Source organism: Antechinus flavipes, chromosome 2 (assembly GCF_016432865.1).
Source record: "Antechinus flavipes isolate AdamAnt ecotype Samford, QLD, Australia chromosome 2, AdamAnt_v2, whole genome shotgun sequence".
In the NCBI taxonomy this organism is placed as follows: Eukaryota; Metazoa; Chordata; class Mammalia; order Dasyuromorphia; family Dasyuridae; genus Antechinus; species Antechinus flavipes.
Window position 1 is genome coordinate 63003181 of NC_067399.1, and position 20081 is coordinate 63023261.

The 20081-nt window shown below is 40.1% G+C and overlaps 1 protein-coding gene across 2 annotated transcripts in view; it reads right to left on the reverse strand.

Annotated features, from left to right (window-relative positions):
- Positions 1-20081, reverse strand: part of CDH5 (cadherin 5) — a 62480-nt gene that overhangs the window by 33741 nt on the left and 8658 nt on the right. For both annotated transcript variants that reach the window (XM_051975084.1, XM_051975083.1), the window contains exon 2: positions 2407-2631. In XM_051975084.1, coding sequence (XP_051831044.1) covers positions 2407-2610 — 204 coding nt within the window. In that variant the 5' untranslated portion in view covers positions 2611-2631. The remainder of the gene's footprint in view (positions 1-2406; positions 2632-20081) is intronic.

The following is a 20081-nucleotide window of genomic DNA, read 5'->3' on the forward strand; positions in this document are numbered from 1 at the left end:
GACACCAAAGCTGATTCTATAGAAGGATTAATTGAAGGAAATATTTCAGGGATATTTAGCCAGGAGAGAAGACTTAAGAGGATGGGGGAGAAAAATGATCTTTTTAAACAAAAATTTGAAGAGCTGTCACACAAAAGAAGGATTCATCTTGTACTTGGTTCCAAAGAACAGAATCAGAAGCAATGGATAGAAATTACAGGACAGCTGATTTTACCTTGATGTAATTATAGTGTGAGTTTTATCTTTGTCTAATCTGAAGAGCCATGAACCTTGTATTCCAAAGGTCAGCTCTATCCATAAAGCTTTGGCTGATACAAAAAGAAGCTAAAAGGTAAGGGGCAGAAATGACATGGAAATGGGTCTTAGGTGATGAAGAAAGTTGGTCTCTGAGATGCAGAGAGAGCCTGCTTTGGTTCCTGAGACTCTTTTCCTGTAAAAAAAATCTATTTCGTTGGTCAGGAGAACTTATAAGATAGCTTATAAGGCCCAAGAGGCTTGGAGTAGCTCCTTGGATGATGATCCGAAAGAGAGCTCAGTGTTTGAATTCAGATTCCTGTTGGCTTCCCTTGAGAAGGGACCAAAGACAGCTGTTGCATCATCCATTCTCTCAACTGACAACTATTGACTCTACTGGAAACTGGGAATGGGATCACATTGGAGAATATTTGTTCACAACTGTGGGGACTGACTGATAGGGAATTTATGTAGCTGAATGGTATCTGGGAATTCTTGAGTTTGCAGTGTTTTCCACAGATTGGTAAGAGATTGGAAAGAATTACAGGTATATATAGCTTGTGTGGTCTTGGTTTTAATGCATGTCAACTATATTTCCTGCATTTCCTTGGTCATGAGTGATAAAGGGTAAGTTAGTTGATTCTTTCATGACATTCACATAATTAAGGTTCACTGACATATAACAGACCAGAGCAGAGGACAGAGATTTCCCCTTTGGGAAGAGGCTTGAGCCAAGATTTTAACTGGATATATCCACATGATCCATACCCTTCTACTAAAGAAGTAACAAAAACAATTTGGGAAAGTTGGGGTTAGATGTAGCTACTCTATAATAGCCACGTTTTTCTTGGATATCCCCTGCCACTGAGAGGGTGAACAACTGTCCAGATGTGTAAGGGGATGCAGATACCTGGGATCTCTTCATTGAAAGGGGTCATTTAATTGTGCCACACAGCCCCCTGGTGGTTCAATAAAGAAAAACTTCCTAACAATGAGAGATTCCAAAATGTGTTGGGGCTTTCTGAAGGGTTAAGTAGCAAATTCTGTATCATGGAGGCTTCAAGCAAAGGATAAAACTTGTCAAGGATGTTGCAGAGGAAATTCCTGTCCAGATGTAGATTTCTTTTGAGATCCCTTCTAATCCTGAGATTGTGTTTTCTATAATTGGACCCCAAATAGAACAACTTCAGTATTAATGATGGTTTTTCTTAGGATTTTCTCAGTGTTTCTCTTAGTGTCCTCAGACTGAGGCTTGGAAAACATCTTAGAAATGACCAGATTGGCATTATGGACAGAGGATTAGCTCTCTAGTTAGAAGACGTGGATTTGAATTTTACCATCTCTTTAAGTTTGGGTCAATCCCAACCCCATGGGTCTGTTTCCTCATTTGCAAATTAATCAGGTATATCTAGATGACTTCCTAGAATATTATTCCCTCACTTTACACAATAGGAAACTGAGTCCAGTTAAGAAATAAATTACCCAATAACACATACCATATATTTATTTTCCCCAAAGCCATTCTTTCTTCAAACTTGAAGGAAGGAATTTTTGTTTTTGTCTATCTAGCATTTTTAAGATGTATTGGATTATGTTGAGCCAGGATTTGAACCCCGACTTCTTAATTTTGAAGATAGTACTCTTCCCATTCCTCTAGATTGCCTCCCCTGCTGCTGCTCACAGGAGGTACCACAGGAGAATGTGGTACACTGAGTCTCTCACTTTCTCTTCTAGGCTTATTCAAGGTTTATTCATTTATTTCAAAGCCTGCCTCCTCCAAAAAGTCTTCCCAAACCAGTTTAATCCATGATGAGTGTGCCTGACAAAGGCTCTCCACACATCCATTGTTTAAGGAAATAATGGTTCACACATGGTTTCATGTGTGATATTCTTGTCTCCCTAGATGGTAAGCCTTTTGAGAGCAGGGGGTGTGTAAGTGTAACACTCAGTTGGATAAGTAATGACTCCTTTCAGAGACTTTGTATCTTTATCTGTGAACTAAAAGGACTGGAGTCAACCTCTAACTTTTAAACTATAATTCTCAATGATGTTTCCCTCTTACCCAGAGGGTCTACAGTAGTATAGATTGAATAGCAGGGACTCTGAGAAAACTGTTTGCCTTGCTGCAAGAAGTCCTACGTATGATAGCCTCTGAAGGAGAGAACTTTTTACCTTGCCCACAAGATGAGGGAGTGTGCCAGTCATCTCTTCCTGGATGTGCATTTGGTTCCAAATCCAATCTCTTTTAAACCGTGGGCGAACATCCTGAGCCCCTGACAGGGGAAGCTCTAGGGGGAAGGTCTTTGCCTCTGCATAGGCTCTTATCACATTGTTGCAGGCTGCAGCCAGGAAAAGGATGAGGATCTGTTTCTCCATCTTCCTGTGACCTGCTCAAGTCTACAAAAAAGGTAAGGACAAATTTTTAAAAATAGTAATTAGCATTTATATAGTGTTTTAAGGTTTACATAAGCCATGCAACAACTCTGAGAGGTAGGATCTATTATCCCCATTTTACCAATGGGGAAACTGAGACACAGATAAGTTAAGAATATATATTAGCTACTAAGTGTTTGAGATTGGATTTGAACTTGTCTTCCTGAATCCATGCCCCATGCCCTATCCATTGTGCCACTTTGCTTGCTTAGTACACAACCACTGAGCCATCTACTTGCCTAAATGAATTCCATTAATTAAACAATATTAAATTTAAAAGTTTACATTAAAACATTTAGTAACTGCTATAGTTGAAAGACATCATACTTGATGCTGAGGGGCAAAAAGCTTTTCTGATACATTTTTTCCTCCCCCTCTAGATTGTAAGCTTTTTAAGAGCAGGCCTGTGTCATATCTATGCTAAAAGAATGAATTAACTTCCAAATTGAGATTCAGACAAATTGGAATAAAGGATTTGAGCAAAAGGAGGATATTTTTGTCTGAATAATTCAAACAGTAGGTACTTCATAAATATTTGTTATTTGTTGAAAGATTCACAGATGAGGCATTTGAGAGGACCCTGAAGCAAGAGAGGGAATATAAATGAGAGAGATGATGGGAAGTCCTATGCTGGGTGTGGAGAAAGGCATGAGTAAAGAAATGGGGATAGGAGAGGTGAGGATGAAAATGGCGGATGGAGAGTGTTCCAGGAGATCACCATATGAAGGATACTAGTATGAGATAAGATTGGAAGTTAGATTGCAGACAGATTGTAGAGCTTGAATACCAAGACAAGTTTGTGCTTTTATTGGGAAGCAATTGGAAGCCACAACTTACATATAATTATATATTGCATATAATTATAGAAGTTTTTAATCAAGGGGAGATAGGTAATCCAATGGATAGACTTCTAGTCCTTGAGTCAGAAGAACCTGAGTTCAAATCCAGCCTCAGACACTTAACTAGTTATGTGACACTGAGCAAGTCACTTAATTCAGTTTGCCTCAGTTTTCTCATCTATTATATGAGATCGGATAAGATATTATCCAAAGTCCCTTTTAGCTTTAAATCAATACCCTATAAACATTTATTAAGCCCCTACTCTGTACTGGGCAGTGTAAGCAATGGAGATCTAAAAAGAAGCAAAAGACAATGTCTGCCTTCATGATTTAATATAAACAACTATATAGATGATAAATTAGAAATAATTAAGAAATTAAGAAAGAGAAGGCACAGGAATTAAGATGATGTGGAGAAGATTTTTTTGTAGAAAGTGAGATTTTAATTGGGACTTAATGGAAACCAGGGAGGTCCAAGTCTGGAGAAGGGAGAGTGTTCCAGGCTAGGAAATCAGAGAAGATTTTGACCTGATATAAGAAAAAACTTTCTAAATAATAAAAAATACTATCCCACTGGATTTTGTAGTAGGGTAGCTGAGTTCAAACCTTGTCACTTGTGTGACCTGGGATAAACTACTCCCACATACTGTAACCTAGTTTCCTTCCTTGTAAAATGGGAAGGGGATTGGACTTGGATCTTTAATTCTCATCCTCTAAATGTGGGGTTTCTTGAAATTGATGATCTTCCTGTCTTTACTTTATCCAAAGATTAGATGTCTACTCTCAAGGCTTCTGAAATAAGTTTCCATCCATTGTGCATTGAGTGCAATCATTTTCAGTTATGTTTGACTCTTCATGATCCCATTTAGGAATTGCTTGGAATTGCAGTTGGTGGCGTAGTGAATAGAGCACCAGCCTTAAAGTTAGGAGGACCTGAGTTCAAATTTGGCCTCAGATACTTAACACTTCCTAGCTGTGTGACCCTGGGCAAGTCACTTAACTCCAATTGCCTCAGAAAAAAAAAAAAAGTGATTTGCCCAGAATCACAAAGCTAGTAAGTGTCTGATTCAGGATTTGAACTCAAGAAGATGATTCTTCCTAGGTCTAAACTCTATATACTATAGTGCTATCTAACTGTCCTAGGGTTGGGTTAGATAACACTAAAGGTTCTGTCAGACTTTTGAGATTCCATGAAATCACTCTGTCCTTTTCCTTGCCTTTCAGTAACTGTCTCCCAAACCAATTGGCACTCAATCGGCTTGAGGAGGATATTTACTTCTATTTCATGATTCCTAAGGAAGCATATTCTATATCTATCCTTGGTCACTCAGCTCTCAATTCAATAATAATAGTAACCAGTCACATTTGTACAGTAATTTATAGATTGCAAAGGCATATATTATTTAATTTGATCTTCACTGTAGCCTAATGAAGTAGGCAGGATGGCATTTATTCTCTTCATTTTTAAATAAAAATTCTTCCCCCAATTACATTCTAAAACAATTTTTAAATATTAAAAAAAGTTTTGAGTTCCAAATCTATCCTCCCTCTTTTTGCTCCCTGAGATGGTAAGCAATACCATGCAAATATGTAAAACTTTTTCATATTAGTCATTTTGTACAAGAAGACAAATCAAAAAAGGATGAAAGAAAGGACGTGAAAAATAGCATCCTTCGATCTATATTCAGACAGATTCTCTCTGAAGCAGATAGCATGCTTCATCATGAGTTCTTTGGGATTGGATCGGATCGTTGTATTGTTGATCTCTCCATTTTACAAATAAAAAGTAGGCTCTAATTCACTTTGTGACCCTGGTTGTAGTCCTCAGTTTCATCACTATATGGTCTCAGAATGTCAGAACATCAGAGATAGAAGGAAATTTAAGATAGTAAATATCCCTTCCAGAAATAGGGTTTTGTGTTTTGTGGTACCTTCTAGCTCTAACATTCTATGTTCTAAGGTTCTTTCAAGCTTTGAAATTCTGTGCTTCTCTCCCTTTCTGCTTCGACATTTCTGTTCTAAGGCTCCCTCTAATTCTGATATTTTTTGTTCTAAGGTCTCTTCTCACTCTAACATTTTGTTTTAAGGTTCTTTCCAGTTCTGAAAGTCTGTGTTTTAAGAGCTTTTCTACTTTGACATTTTCTGTTCTAAGGTTCCCTCTAACAGATATTCTTTGTTCTAATGTCTCCTTTAGCTCTGACACTTTCTATTCAAATATTATATGCCCTCAGAGCTCCTCCCTTCTCTGAAATCCTGTGCTCTCAGCTCTGAAATTCCATATACTAAGGTCCCTCCAAGTTAGTTCCAAGAACAGTTGGATTAATGAACCTTCTTAGCCCACAGAGTGATCAAACTGATAGCCTTGACCTCCTCAGCCCAAGCACTGAGGCTTGTCCTACCTAACCTAAATGAATTCATTGACCCAGGTGGGGCTCCTGAACTTTAGGGAAACCTTTGAATCTGCCTGCAGACTATGGCTATTAGTATAAAAGTTACCAAACAACAGGTCTTTCCTACCTTGGCTGGGCAGTCTGTGTGAGAGTCAATGGAACACCAGCACCGTTCCAATAAAAAGTGGGTCCAACTGAGAGGAAGTTCTGAGAAAGGGCAGAGAGCTGAAGCAGGAGATTGCAGACCTTTTGCTAGCTGAGGGAGTTCTGTGAACTCTAATAATGCTATTACATTCAAATGACTGGCGCCAAACTGGCCTCAGGAAGAGCTGACTACGGCAATGGTTTTCTGAGAAATGTAGAAATAACAGTGGAGAGATGGGACCACTGGAACGGCTGACTCTTCTTCCCTTGGAAGTGAGGTCTGTTTGGGGCTGGGATATCTAGGACAAGATCTGGTCTGAGAGTCAGGAGACCTGGGTATTAGTCTAGATTCTGCTTCTAATTTTCTCTGTGACTTTAGGTAAATTATTTCCTTTTAATGAACCTTTGTTTTCCTATCTGTAAGATGAGATCAACTATGTATTCCAACTGAATCTCTAAGAACCCGTCTAACTTCCAGCCCACTTGATCTAAAAGATCAAGCTTTAAGAGTGATGATAATGACTTATATTTACATAATACTTCAAGGTTAAAATTTTCTTGGTAGACAACACATCATTTGATTCTCACTAACTACCGTTAGTCCTACTTCACAAAGAAACTAACATTCAGGGAGGTTAAAAGCTAGGTTCTGTGGCTAGTGGGTGGAGATGCTGCTAGAACCCAGGCGCTCTGATGCCAGAGCTAATGTTTTGCCAATATATCATGCCGTATCAGTGATCAGAATGCTGAATCTTGAGTTGAGAGTAAGACCTGAGTTCGAATGTGACCTCACACACTTACTAGCTATGTGACCTTGGGCAAGCCACTTAACTTCTGTCTGCCTCAGTTTCCTCAAATATAAATTGGGGATAATAAAAGCATGGGTCTGCTAGGGTTGTTTCAGGATAAAAATCGGATAATATTCTGAAACACATTGTAAACTTTAAAAACTCTACAAATACTATTATTATGGTTATGTTTATCATTATTCTGGCATGGCAGAGAGTGATAGGGATAGGAAAAGATTTTAGGGGGCACTAAGGAGTCCCCGTCCAATTACCCACTTTGGGTCCACTGTTCTTTCTACTATAGACTTAAGAATCATAGAACTCTAGAATTTGAGAGGTAAAAGGGACCTCAGTGGACAATGAGACCCACCCCTACCAGAAAGGAATATCCACCAAATAACTGTCCAACTTCTGCTTGAAGATCTTGAATAAGGGGATGGTCTTTAGGGAACTTTAGGTTTTGAGCTAATTTCTGCTCAGGTGTAGGGTAGGCAAAGGGATTAAAAGGGAAAATGAAAGAAAAAGCCAATGGAAATGAAACTTAAAAATGTCATGTGAGAGAGTTCATAACTTCTGAGAGGCGCCACTGGGGTTTGCTTGCCTTCTTTCTCACTATAGGAAGGACCTTCTCTTTTTCCTCTCTGGCACCCCCACCTCCTCAAAGGATTTAGGCAGCAGCATAGAAGCATTCACATTTCAGTTTTAAGGTTTAAGATTTACAAATCACTTTCTTCATAGTTCTTTGAGGTATCCCTTAATTCCCCTGTGGGGAAGCCAGGTAGTTCAATGGATAGAGCGCTGGGCCTGGAATCAGGAAGACTCATTTTCCTAAGTTCAGGTTTACTAGCTGTGTGACTCTGGACAAGTTATATAACCCTGTTTGCCTCAGTTTCCTCATCTGTAAAATGAGCTGGAGAAGGATATGGCAAACAACTTTAGTATGTCTGCCAAGAAAACCCCCAAAGAGGTCATAAAGAATAACTGAAAACTATAATTGCCCTGTATGTATTATCCCCAATTAAAATGTCAGTTTCTCCAGGGCAGGAATTCTTGCTTGCTTATAATTGTATCTCTAGGACTTGGTATAGAGCCTAGAACATAGGAGGCATTTAACAAATGCTTTTTAAAATTCATTTTTTTCATTCATAGGTAATGCATTAAGTGTGCTATGAGTATAATGAATAACTGAGTATTATATTCCCTTTACAGATACTAATCACAGCAGAAGTAATAGTTAACTATAGCAATTGGACCGCTCAGTGTATAGAGTGTTGGGTCTAGGGTCAGGAAGACCTGGGTTCAGATGCAGCCTCAGACAATTACTAGCTGTGTAGTCCTGGAAAAGTCATGTAATCTCTGTTTTCATCAATTTCTTCATCTATAAAATGCAGAGAATAATAATACCTCTCTCCCAGGGTTGTTGTGAGGATCAAATGAGAGAATAATTGTAAAGCATTTACTTAAGTGCCTGGCATATAGTAAGTACTTTATAAATGTTAGCTATTATTATACAGCATTCTAAGGTTTGCAAAGTTATTTGATCATCAACCTTGTTAGGTATGTGTTATTGTCGCCATTTTATAGATGAGAAAACTGAGGTAAATAGGTTAAATGTACTTGCCCAGGTCTCACAACTAGGAAGTGTTTGAGGCTGGATTGGAACTCTGGTCTTCCTGATTCCAGGTCTAACATTGTATTCACTGTGCTCCCTAGCAGTTATGCATCACAAACTGAACAGTTCTTTCCATTTTAGTGAATTGAATACGGATCCCTCCATCATCTATTAGTTCATCAATTAAAGGACCTCCTTGCTATGCTCCCCACCTCAATGTCCCCGCCTCAAGAATATCCTGTGTGATAATGTCTTTTCAGGCTGACTTCAAAGATTCCCTGATCATTCAGGCTAAGATATCTTCATTAATCAGCCAGCTCTTGCAACATCCGGTCCCAATCCCCTTTTGCCTGAATGCTTCCCCTTCCTTTGTAATTTGTTCTTTTGTTCCTTCTTGGAGTGTTTGCCATATGGATTGGGGTGGAGGGGTTTCCTTGCCAGAGAACTCGATAAACCCCAAGACAAGTTTAATACTCTGGCGTCTTGTTATTCCTGTGTCATTCACATAGCAAAATGAGGAAAATGAGAACAAGAAAAGGAACTGATTTGTCCAATAAGTAGTAGGCTGAGAATTTGAACTCAGGACTTCTGGCTTTAAGTTCAGGGTTGCAAAGTTGGGTCCCAATATGGAGACCCGGGAAAAGTCAGCTGAAATTTATCTGCCATTAACAGGAAAGTGCTGTCAATAAAAAGTTATTATAATAAAAAAAAACCAGGAAAGTGAATTTCTGGTTGCAGAGAGGGCATGTCCACCCATCAATATCTCAAACTCAGCTCTTCCAGACCTGAGCTCCTAATTTCTCTGCTAAACGTGCCCTTCCTTTTAGTTTCCTTTTGTTTATCTCTGGATGACACCCCCCATCTTCCCAATCACTTGGACTCAGAAATCTCAGAATCAGCTTTGATCTGTCCATTTCCTCACGCTCCCTCCCACTTCCCTCTACTTCCAGAAAACATTACCAAATCATGCCTTTTTTGTCGCTCAGGGAGGAAGCTGAGGAAGGGCTCAATGAGAACAAGGAACTCAATTTCTCACTCCTATTGGGGTGAAGAATATGATTCAGAAAATTCAGCCTTCTACATGCTTAGAGGTTACCAATGAATTGTAATTTTGGGAACAGGGTGGACATGGCTTGGGATTCCATGTTTCTCTTTTCAGCCACATTTATTCACACAAAGAAGTACTTCTTTAGCACTGTGATCTTTAAACACAGGGAACAGAATGGAATGTTATACATACACAAAGGGAAAGTTTTTTGAGGGGTCTGCTGTCAATCAACAAATGATAATATTTTATATCAATACTTTTGTAGTTTTCACAAAATGTTTTCTTCACTGTTTTGTGAAATAGTAGCAGTTTTGTTATTCTTTTTTTATATAAGGGAAAAGAGATCTAGAGCAGTCATAGAAACATAATTGGAAGTGATTGTAGAGGTCACTGTGTACATTATGTTTAGAGGCAACTGGTGGTGCAGTAGATAAAACTGGTCCTGCAGGCAGGATAGACCTGGTCTCAAATAAGAGACCCTAGGCAAGTCATTTAACCTGTCTGCCTCAGTTTCCTCAAATATAAAATGGAGATCATTGTAGCACCTAACACCCAGGGTAATTATGAGGATAAAATGAAATAATATTTGTAAAAAGCACTTAGCATAGTGCCTGGTACATAGTAGGTACTATATAAATGCTTATACTCTTGCCTTCTTTCTTTATAACTGAAGATATTGAAACCCAAAGAGGTGGTTCATATAACTAGTATCTGAATAAGGATTTGAGCCTGAGACTTTCTGTCCCCAACTCTAGCACCTGATTCCCTAACTCATCTTGCCTCTCTTGTCCACTAGGGACATAGTTCATAAATGTTTCAAGATCTGGTTTTTAATCTCAAGTTGGATTTAAATCTAGAGCATTTTCCATTGTGAGACCTTGCCTATCAATTATCAACCTATTAAATTTCACCCCTGTTGACCCTTTTATTTTCAGGTGACATGCTCATTTGACCTCATCCTCATCAGGGACTATTAGAGCATCTTGCCTGGCACAGAACAGGCTTATTGTTTGACTGCCTGACTAGAACAACTAAGCAATTCAATTTGTGATTCCTGAGTACAATTTTCACTTTGATAAACTCACAAATCTGATGTTCTGATTGCTCCTGATTGGATGAAGAAATGATTTGCTAATTATTGTTGGGCATCAGCTACTAGAAGGATTTTGACTCTGACCAAATATAGAAAATCCTTCACATGTTCATTATGACAAGGCCTTTGTTCCATTGACTCCTTTGTGTCCAACCCCAGGGGCTAAAACAAGAGAAATGAATTTAATCTGATGTCGACATCTTTGCCCATTTCCGGCTTCTGTTTTGTTGTTAGCTCTGACTGAGATCTTTGCTTATACATATCCCACCCACAATTTGATCTCCATATGAGGGAATTTAGGAAAGGAGAAAAGGTTGATAACTATTTATTTAAACACCTACTTTGTGCCAGGCGATCCAAAAAAAAAAAGAGGCTTTAAAAAGATAGTTTCTGCCTTCACTAAACTCACAATAGATTAAATGAATATTTTACATGACTCTCTTTGGGTTTTGTCTCCCTAAACTACCAAAGAGGAAGAAAACCAGTTGAGGAGAGATGCCTTTTAGGAAAGAGCACAAGGGTCTTTAATAAAAGGGGCTTATGACCCTTTGCCAAAGCTTATATCTTTGGCATTAAGATAAGATCACTTTTCTGGTAGAGAGAAAGTTAGCTTGATGGATAGTCATTGCCCTTTAATTTTTCCCCTTCCCCTTCTCTTGATTTGCCATGATCATTCATCCTGTTCCCATCTGTAGAAATGCTATTCCTTCTTCTTCTTCTTTTCTCTTTCTCTCTCTCTCTACTTCCTATTAGTTAGATTCACTGCCTCTGAGAAGTCCACCCTGACCATCTCCTTTCTAAAATCATCGATGGGAAGATGTCAAAGCTGAAAGAGCTTCTTAAACTTTTCTTTCTCAACACCTTTTTGTCTAAGAAATTTTTATTTGACTCTGGGTATATAAAATAAGCACAAACATCAAATATATAAGATAGGCATTTACTGATAGTCAATTTCACAATACCCACATTCAGTTACTCGATCCCAATCCATAGTTTAAAAAGCTTTGCTTTAGAACATAGGGTGTTAATATAGAGAATATAGAATATTAGAGCTCCAAAGGTACCTTAGAACATAGGCTGTTAGAATCAAGAACTAAGAATATTACAGCTAAGAGGCTCCTCAAAATATAGTATGTTAAAATAGAGAACATGAATATTAAAGCTGAGAGGAAACCTAGAACATAGAAGTCTGTGTTCTCATTCTCTCTCTCTCTCTCTTCTTGTCTCTCTCTCTCTCTGTTTCTGTTTCTGTCTCTCTCTCTTTATCTCTCTTTTTTGTCTCTGTCTGTCTCTGTTTATGTCTCTCTCTTTCTCTGTCTCTTATCTCTGTCTCTCTGTCTCTTTCTCTGTCTGTTTGTCTCTCTCTTCTCTTTGTACTCTCTTCCTTTCTTTTTCCCTTTGAGTTACCTTCTATTTTCTCAGCACCTATTTTAGCCCCTTAGTAGAAAGTAGTTTCTTTGTGGGCAGGATTTTCAATTTTAATTTTCCTAATGCAGTGCCTTGAGTATAGTAGGTGTTTAATTATAGTGAATTAAATAACTATTATACTAAGTTAAGAGGAATGTAATTTTGGGGGCTGGAAAGGATCTAAGAGATCACCTCATTAAAGCATCTTTATTTTACAGATAAGGAAATTGAAGCATCCCAAAGTGAAGCTACTTGCCCAAGCTCAGAGCAGTTGTAATCACAGAGCTGGGCTTCCTGCTCTAATCCTCTTATTTCAAATTCTTTGGCACCCTATAAGATCCCCAACTCAAGCATCCTCAGATCCCAGTTTGCAGGATCCTAAGAGGCCATATCCATGTCTTTGTCCTTCTTGATGAAAGAATTCCTTTGACAATATTCCCAACCAATATTCATTTAGCCTTTGCTTGGATATCTTCAGTGATAGGCAGTTTACTGATCCATGAAGTACTCCCACTTTATCTTCTAAAAATTCTAAAACACTGCCAAGTTCTTACTTGCCTTGTTCTAAAATCTACATCCCTATAACTTTCCCTCATTTCCCCTAATTTCTTATAGATCCCCAGTCTTTCCTTTACATCACACTGCCTCCATGCTCCCGAAAAGACAAAAGCAAACAAATACACACCAATTGTGAGTGCACACTTTCTTCTTTACTGGAAACAAGCGACAGCAATGTTCCAATCAACCCAGCGGCTGCCCCTTCCATCTTAATTAAAGGCAAGAAACTGATTGTTGGAAGCTGAGGTTTGAAACTAAAGCATGAAAAAAGAAGCTTCCCGGGGAGAAGGGTCAGTACAGGAATGGAGGGCGTGAATTCACTTTGGCAGAACCAAAGGAATGATCCCACGTGGGAGTACACACCCCACTGCCTTCCTTAGCCCAGCTGTGTGTAACCACTTCCCATTGGACTCTGGATTCTCCCCATGGAGATCCCCTTAGAGAACCCCCATAGAGCTGGGGTTTCCAGGTTCAGGAGTTGGGAGACCAACAGGAAGAGATAACAGAACATGTTTCTGTGGTGGGCCTGTGGTGGTAAGAGGGGAAGGGCTTCAACCACTCCCCACTGTCCACTCCCTTTAGTCTCTGATGAGTAATTACCCATTCTTACAAAACCTGGAGGTTTACAAAGCGCGTTCCTTGCAACACGTTCCCCCCTCTCCCCCTTTTCTTTGGGTGACTAAATAAAAGAGACCATTATTTGCCTCAAATCTCATCTAGCCTTAATCACAGATTGGATATTGTCTCAGTCAAACAGAGATCTCTTAAAGATCTTAACTTCAGAAGAACAAGATCTCCTACTGCATCCAGGGCCATCTCCAATAGTTCTGATCTGTATCTTGCTCTTGGACCCAGATGGCTTCACAGGCGAAAGTGAGATTGGTGACATTGCATAACCTCCCCTCGCTTAAATCCAACTCACTAATTTGTCCTGACATCATCTCCCTGATGTCATAGTCCTTTTCAAGAAGGAAGGACAACAAGAATCCTTACAATATACCTGTGAAGTAAGTGGTGCAGATATTGTTAGCCCTATTTGATGAGGAGAGTGGGATCCAGAAACAGGGAAAGGAATAGTTCTATGTCACATAGATAGTTAATGGAGAGAATCCCATCTCCAAAGAATTCTTCTTATGGTACCATGTGGGCAGAGGAGAGAGATTTTTGGGGAGACTTGCATTTTGGGCCTTTTGTAAATCTTAAAACTAAATATAAATGGGAATTATTGTTATTATTATAAATATTCCTCCCCTGTATGGATGGCACTTAGCCCTTAGCCTGAATAATTAGATATTTAGGGAGATGATTATACTTTTCCAGGTCACTGAAGGGTAGATTTCTCATCTTTCTTTCTCTTCTTCACAGACAAAATCTTAGAATTAGTCTCATTTAGATTGGAGCAGGCATCCATTCTTCAACATCCAGTCTATTCTTGAAGATGTCCAATGATGGGAAATTGAAGCTGTTCTACTTTGACTCAACTCTGATACTGGCTCTGATTGGGTCAGAATAAGGTAAGAGGGACATTGTCCCAGGGCACCAAAATCTAGAGGATGCTGACAGCATGTACACACCTTCAGCATCATAGAAAGAACCTTTCTTAACATCTAGTCACATAACAATAACTAGCTTCAAACATATGTTACTTGATTGTTTTCTCTTTCCTCCCCTTGGTGATGATAGTAGTAAGGGACACAACCTCAGAAGTAATGATTACCTCAGAAACAACATCAGGCTGTTCTAAGGGTCTTTTGCCTATGAAGTCATTGCCTCAGGGCTTTTGTTTCTTTGTTTGGGGCTGGAATATTGGACCTCTTTCCTTACCAGGTCTTATGACCCAGGAGCTCTTTCCTAGCTTCTCATAAAAAGTGGATTTGCAAGCATGCTTTTTTGCCTCTTGCCCTAGATATGTTCAGAGGTAACTGTTAACTGTAGAGTCAGGAAGACCTGAATTAAAATTAGCCTCAGACACTCACAAACAGGATGACTCTGAGCAAGTCACTTAACTTGTGTCTGTCTCATTTTCCTCAATTACAAAATAAGGATAATAATAATATTTATCTTGAAAGGTTATTGTGAGGATCAAATCAGACAATATATGTAAAAGATGCTTAGCACAGTACCTGGCAAAAATTGGTGATACACACACATTTATATATACATATACACACATAATATAGTAAGTGATATATAGTTACTTGAAGATGGCTATTATACTCCCCTCCCCCCCAAAAAACCCCACCTTTTCTCTTCTTCCTTCAGCTAATATGGTATAATCCTAGCATGCTTCTCTGATCATTTTCTATCTGATGAATGTCTTCCTAATTGTGGCACAGTTGAACACAGATCCCTTATACTTTGCCCTAAATGACACCTGGAGAATTATTGCTTCTCCGTGATTCCCAGTTATCCATTTTGAAGATTATCCATAGTGCAAGCTTGATCCACATGTTAGCTTCCCTATTGTTTCTCAGTTCACATGGTTGCTACCTTTCTTTCTGTTGATAGGATTAAATTATATGATTAAAGTTTCGTTTCTTTTTTCCTAGATCAAAGTTTCTGTGACTATTCTACAAATCCATCCTATGCCGTAGTTCAAGATTCTTTAGGAGTCGGTGGCCTCCCGCTAATCAGTGGCCACAGAATGAACTCTGTTTTGACCAATCAGAAATGGACTAGTTGAATGCTTGGCCCTATTTCAGCAGCTGGGAAGGAATACATCCAGTGTAACTCTGGCTCTTCATGTTTTGACTGTTCTGTCATCTGAAGGCAGGAGCGTCAAGAAAGGTGTGCGAAGGAAGAACAAATCACTTCACCAATTACCTTCCATCCATTCATACACTATCATGGAGAATTTTCAATTTGAAGTCTATAGGTCTGGTTTCAAATCTTGTCATTTACTACTGAAGAGACTGTGGGCAAGTCAATGTATCTCCCTGAGCTACATGCTGTCTTTCTTACCCAGAATTTTTTTTTTAAACTTTTGCTTCTAATCATCCCTTTGATTCCTTCAAAGCTCAACTCAAACACTACTTCCTTCTACTTTTTTTTGTAGACCCCTTTGGTGGTTTGGTGAAGCTTAAGTGTCTCTTCTCAGAATGATGACTTTAAACTCATAAAATAAGATATATAACATTACAAGGGAAATCAATAATAAGAGAAATAGTGATTTAATTTTTTTCTCATTTAAGTACACGGATCTCCATGGTTCCCAAAATAAGAATTCCTACACTAGAGGCTTTCCCTGAGTTCCCTCATCCTTATCTCAGCTGCTAGAATTCCCTTAAATTACTGAGTATTTTGTTTTTTACATATTGTGCTTCTACTTAGATAAGTAGATGTTTTTTATCCTGATAGAATATGTTTCTTGAGGGCAGACAGTGTTTCATTTTTGTCTAGCTCTTGGGTGCCTAGAGGTGTCAGGAACATGGTAAAAACTTAATGAAAACTTATTTATTGATAGATTAATTGACATAAAATAGAGTTGCTAACACATGCACTGCTTCTTTCATAAGATGTCAAAAGGAAAAAAATTTGTAAACGTTAAAGTACTTCACAATTGTGTTTCTATTATTAATAATAATAACCAAGGCTTAGTTCAAGAATATCTTTAAGCCTTTTAGCTCATGGACTACTTTTAGGCTCCCATCATCTCACTCTTGCTCAACTTCTAGAGTACTGAGATTATATAGACTGGTGATAAATAATTATGAGAGCTCATACGTTTATGGCACTTTACAATTTACAAAATGCTTTCCTTACAAAAAGCTTATGAAACATTTAAGAGCTTACACTGTAGCAGGGGAACCAAGACATTGAATAATTAAAGATTGTTTTCAGTGGCTTGCTCTTGCCTTGGGGATAAAATGCAAACTCCTCGATCTGCCATTTAAAACTCTCCCCAATCTGGTTCCCTATGCCTACCTAGACTTATTTCATGTTGCTCCATCTTTGTGCATTTTTGTTTCAGTCAGACTGTGAGTTTCTAAACTTACCATTCTATCAACAAATGCCATGCTTTTATGTAGACTATTCCTATGCTTAAAATGTACTATTCACATCCATTTCTCAGTATCCTTACCATCTTTTAGAATGCTTCCACCCTCCCTCTTCCTTCCTTCCTTCCTTCCTTCCTTCCTTCCTTCCTTCCTTCCTTCCTTCCTTCCTTCCTTCCTTCCTTCCTTCCTTCCTTCCTCCCTCCCTCCCTTCCTTCCTTCCTTCCTTCCTGAAAGTCCCTTAGTTACTTGAAGATGGTTATTATACATCCCCACCCCCCAAGAAAACAAAACAAACAAAATACCTCTTCTCTTCTTCCTTCAGTTGATCCTATGATATAATCCTAGCATGCTTCTCTGATCATTTTTTATCTGGTGAGTGTTTCTCCCTAATTGTGGCACAGTTGAACACAGGTCCCTTATACTTTGCCTGCCTTCCTTTCCTTTCCTTTCCTTTCCTTTCCTTCCTTCCTTCCTTCCTTCCTTCCTTCCTTCCTTCCTTCCTTCCTTCCTTCCTTCCCTCCTTTCTTCCCTCCTTCCTTCCTTCCTTCCTTCCTCCCTCCCTCCTTCCCTCCTTCTCTCCTTCCTTCCTTCCTTCCCTCTTTCCCTCCTTCCTTCCCTCCCTCTTTCCCTCCTTCCTTCCCTCCTTCCTTCCTTCCTTCCTTCCTCCTTCCTTCCTTCTCTCCTTCCTTCCCTCCTTCCTTCTCTCCTTCCTTCCCTCCTTCCTTCCTTCTCTCCTTCCTTCCTTCCTTCTTCCTTCCTCCTTCCTTCCTTCCTTCCTTCCTTCCTTCCTCCTTCCTTCCTTCCTTCCTTCTCTCCTTCCTTCCTTCCCTCTTTCTCTCCTTCCTTTCTTCCTTCCCTCCCTTCCTCCTTCCTTTTTTCTTTCCCTCCTTTCTTCTTCCTTCCCTCCTTCCTCCTTCCTTCCTTCCCTCCTTCCTTCCTTCCTTCCCTCCTTTCCTCCTTCCTTCCTTTTTTCCCTCCTTCCCTCCTTCCTTCCTTCCTCCCTCCTTCCCTCCTTCCCTCCTTCTTCCTTCCTTCCCTCCTTCCTTCCTCCTTCCTCCTTCCTTCCTTCCCTCCTTCCTTCTTCCTTCCCTCCTTTCTTCCTTCCTTCTTCCTTCCTTCTTCCTTCTTCCTCCTTCCTTCCTTCCTTCCTTCCTTCCTTCCCTCCTTCTTCCTTCCTTCCTTCCTTCCTTCCTTCCTTCCTTCCTTCCTTCCTTCCTCCTTCCCTCCTTTCTTCTTCCTTCCTCCTCTCTTTCTTCCTTCCTTCCCTCTTTTCTTCCTTCCTTCTTCTTCCTTCCTTCCTTCCTTCTTTTCTTCCTTCCTCCCTCCTTCCTACCTTCCTTCCTTCCTCCTTCCTTCCTTCCTTCCTTCCTTCCTTCCTTCCTTCCTTCCCTCCTTGCTTCCTTCCTTCCTTCCTTCCTTCTCTCCTTCCTTCTTCCTTCCCTCCTTCCTCCTTCCTTTTTTCTTTCCCTCCTTTCTTCTTCCTTCCCTCCTTCCTCCTTCCTTCCTTCCCTCCTTCCTTCCTTCCTTCCCTCCTTTCCTCCTTCCTTCCTTTTTTCCCTCCTTCCTTCCTTCCTTCCTTCCTCCCTCCTTCCCTCCTTCCCTCCTTCCTTCCTTCCTTCCCTCCTTCCTTCCTTCCTCCTTCCTTCCTCCCTCCTTCCTTCTTCCTTCCCTCCTTTCTTCCTTCCTTCTTCCTTCCTTCCTTCTCCTTCCTTCCTTCCTTCCTTCCTTCCTTCCTTCCTTCCCTCCTTCTTCCTTCCTTCCTTCCTTCCTTCCTTCCTTCCTTCCTTCCTTCCTTCCCTCCTTTCTTCTTCCTTCCTCCTCTCTTTCTTCCTTCCTTCCTCTTTTCTTCCTTCCTTCTTCTTCCTTCCTTCCTTCCTTCTTTCTTCCTTCCCTCCCTCTTTCCCTCCTTCCTTCCCTCCTTCCTTCCTTCCTTCCTTCCTCCTTCCTTCCTTCTCTCCTTCCTTCCCTCCTTCCTTCTCTCCTTCCTTCCCTCCTTCCTTCCTTCTCTCCTTCCTTCCTTCCTTCTTCCTTCCTCCTTCCTTCCTTCCTTCCTTCCTTCCTTCCTCCTTCCTTCCTTCCTTCCTTCTCTCCTTCCTTCCTTCCCTCTTTCTCTCCTTCCTTCTTCCTTCCCTCCTTCCTCCTTCCTTTTTTCTTTCCCTCCTTTCTTCTTCCTTCCCTCCTTCCTCCTTCCTTCCTTCCCTCCTTCCTTCCTTCCTTCCCTCCTTTCCTCCTTCCTTCCTTTTTTCCCTCCTTCCTTCCTTCCTTCCTTCCTTCCTCCCTCCTTCCCTCCTTCCCTCCCTCCTTCCTTCCTTCCCTCCTTCCTTCCTTCCTCCTTTCCTCCTTTCCTCCTTCCTTCCTTCCCTCCTTCCTTCTTCCTTCCCTCCTTTCTTCCTTCCTTCTTCCTTTCTTCCTTCCTTCCTTCTTCCTTCCTTCCTTCCTTCCTTCCTTCCTTCCTTCCTTCCTTCCCTCCTTCCTTCCTTCCTCCTCCTTCCTTCCTTCCTTCCTTCCCTCCTTTCTTCTTCCTTCCTCCTCTCTTTCTTCCTTCCTTCCCTCTTTTCTTCCTTCCTTCTTCTTCCTTCCTTCCTTCCTTCTTTTCTTCCTTCCTCCCTCCTTCCTACCTTCCTTCCTACCTACCTTCCTTCCTTCCTTCCTTCTTCCTTCCTTCCCTCCTTGCTTCCTTCCTTCCTTCCTTCCTCTCTCCTTCCTTCTTCCTTCCTTCATTCCTTCCTTGCTTCCTTCCTTCCTTCCTTCCTCTCTTCCTTCCTTCTATTTCCTTCCCTTTTCTTCCCTTCCCTTCCCTTCTGTCCCTCCTTCCTAAGATAGCATATATTTAAAAGCAGAGTTTTAAATGATGTTAATTCATAGGATCGTGGAATCTCACTATTGCGGAACATTGTACTGCCATGGCCACAGTGGTTCAGTCCATGTTCAATTCAACACCAATGGACTTATGATATTAATGTGAGGTTTTCTTTCCAGTGATGGAGATAATGGTCTGTTCTTGCTTATCTATCTTATTCATCTCTTGTCCATGTCCTTTAGTTAATCCACCATACCCATAGTGAGTGTATTCAACATCCTGCAGGCTTTCCTTGACATTACATGGATGCCAGTCTACACTTGAATCCTTTTTCTATTTCTAACAAATGACCATATAGACTAGGCTTGAAAATCTTCAGCCCAATTCCATTTTTGGACAGCTCCAACTTTCTTAATCTATATTCTAATGGATCCTTGTCCTTCATCATGTGGACAATCCTTCTAATGACAGATTGTTCAGTATGGTGGATATATCACTAGACTTGAAGTCAGGAAAATCTGGATTCCAATCCCATCTAAAACATTATCTAGATATTCTATTGTTATTCAGTCATCATCATAATGACCTGATGGATCCTATTGTTCATGAGGTTTTCTTGGCAAAGATACTGGAGTGGTTTGGCATTTCTTTCTCCTGTGGATTGATTTGCCCAGGATTATATAGCTAGGAAGTGTTTGAGGTTGTATTTCAACTCAGGTCTTTTTGACTCCAGGCCC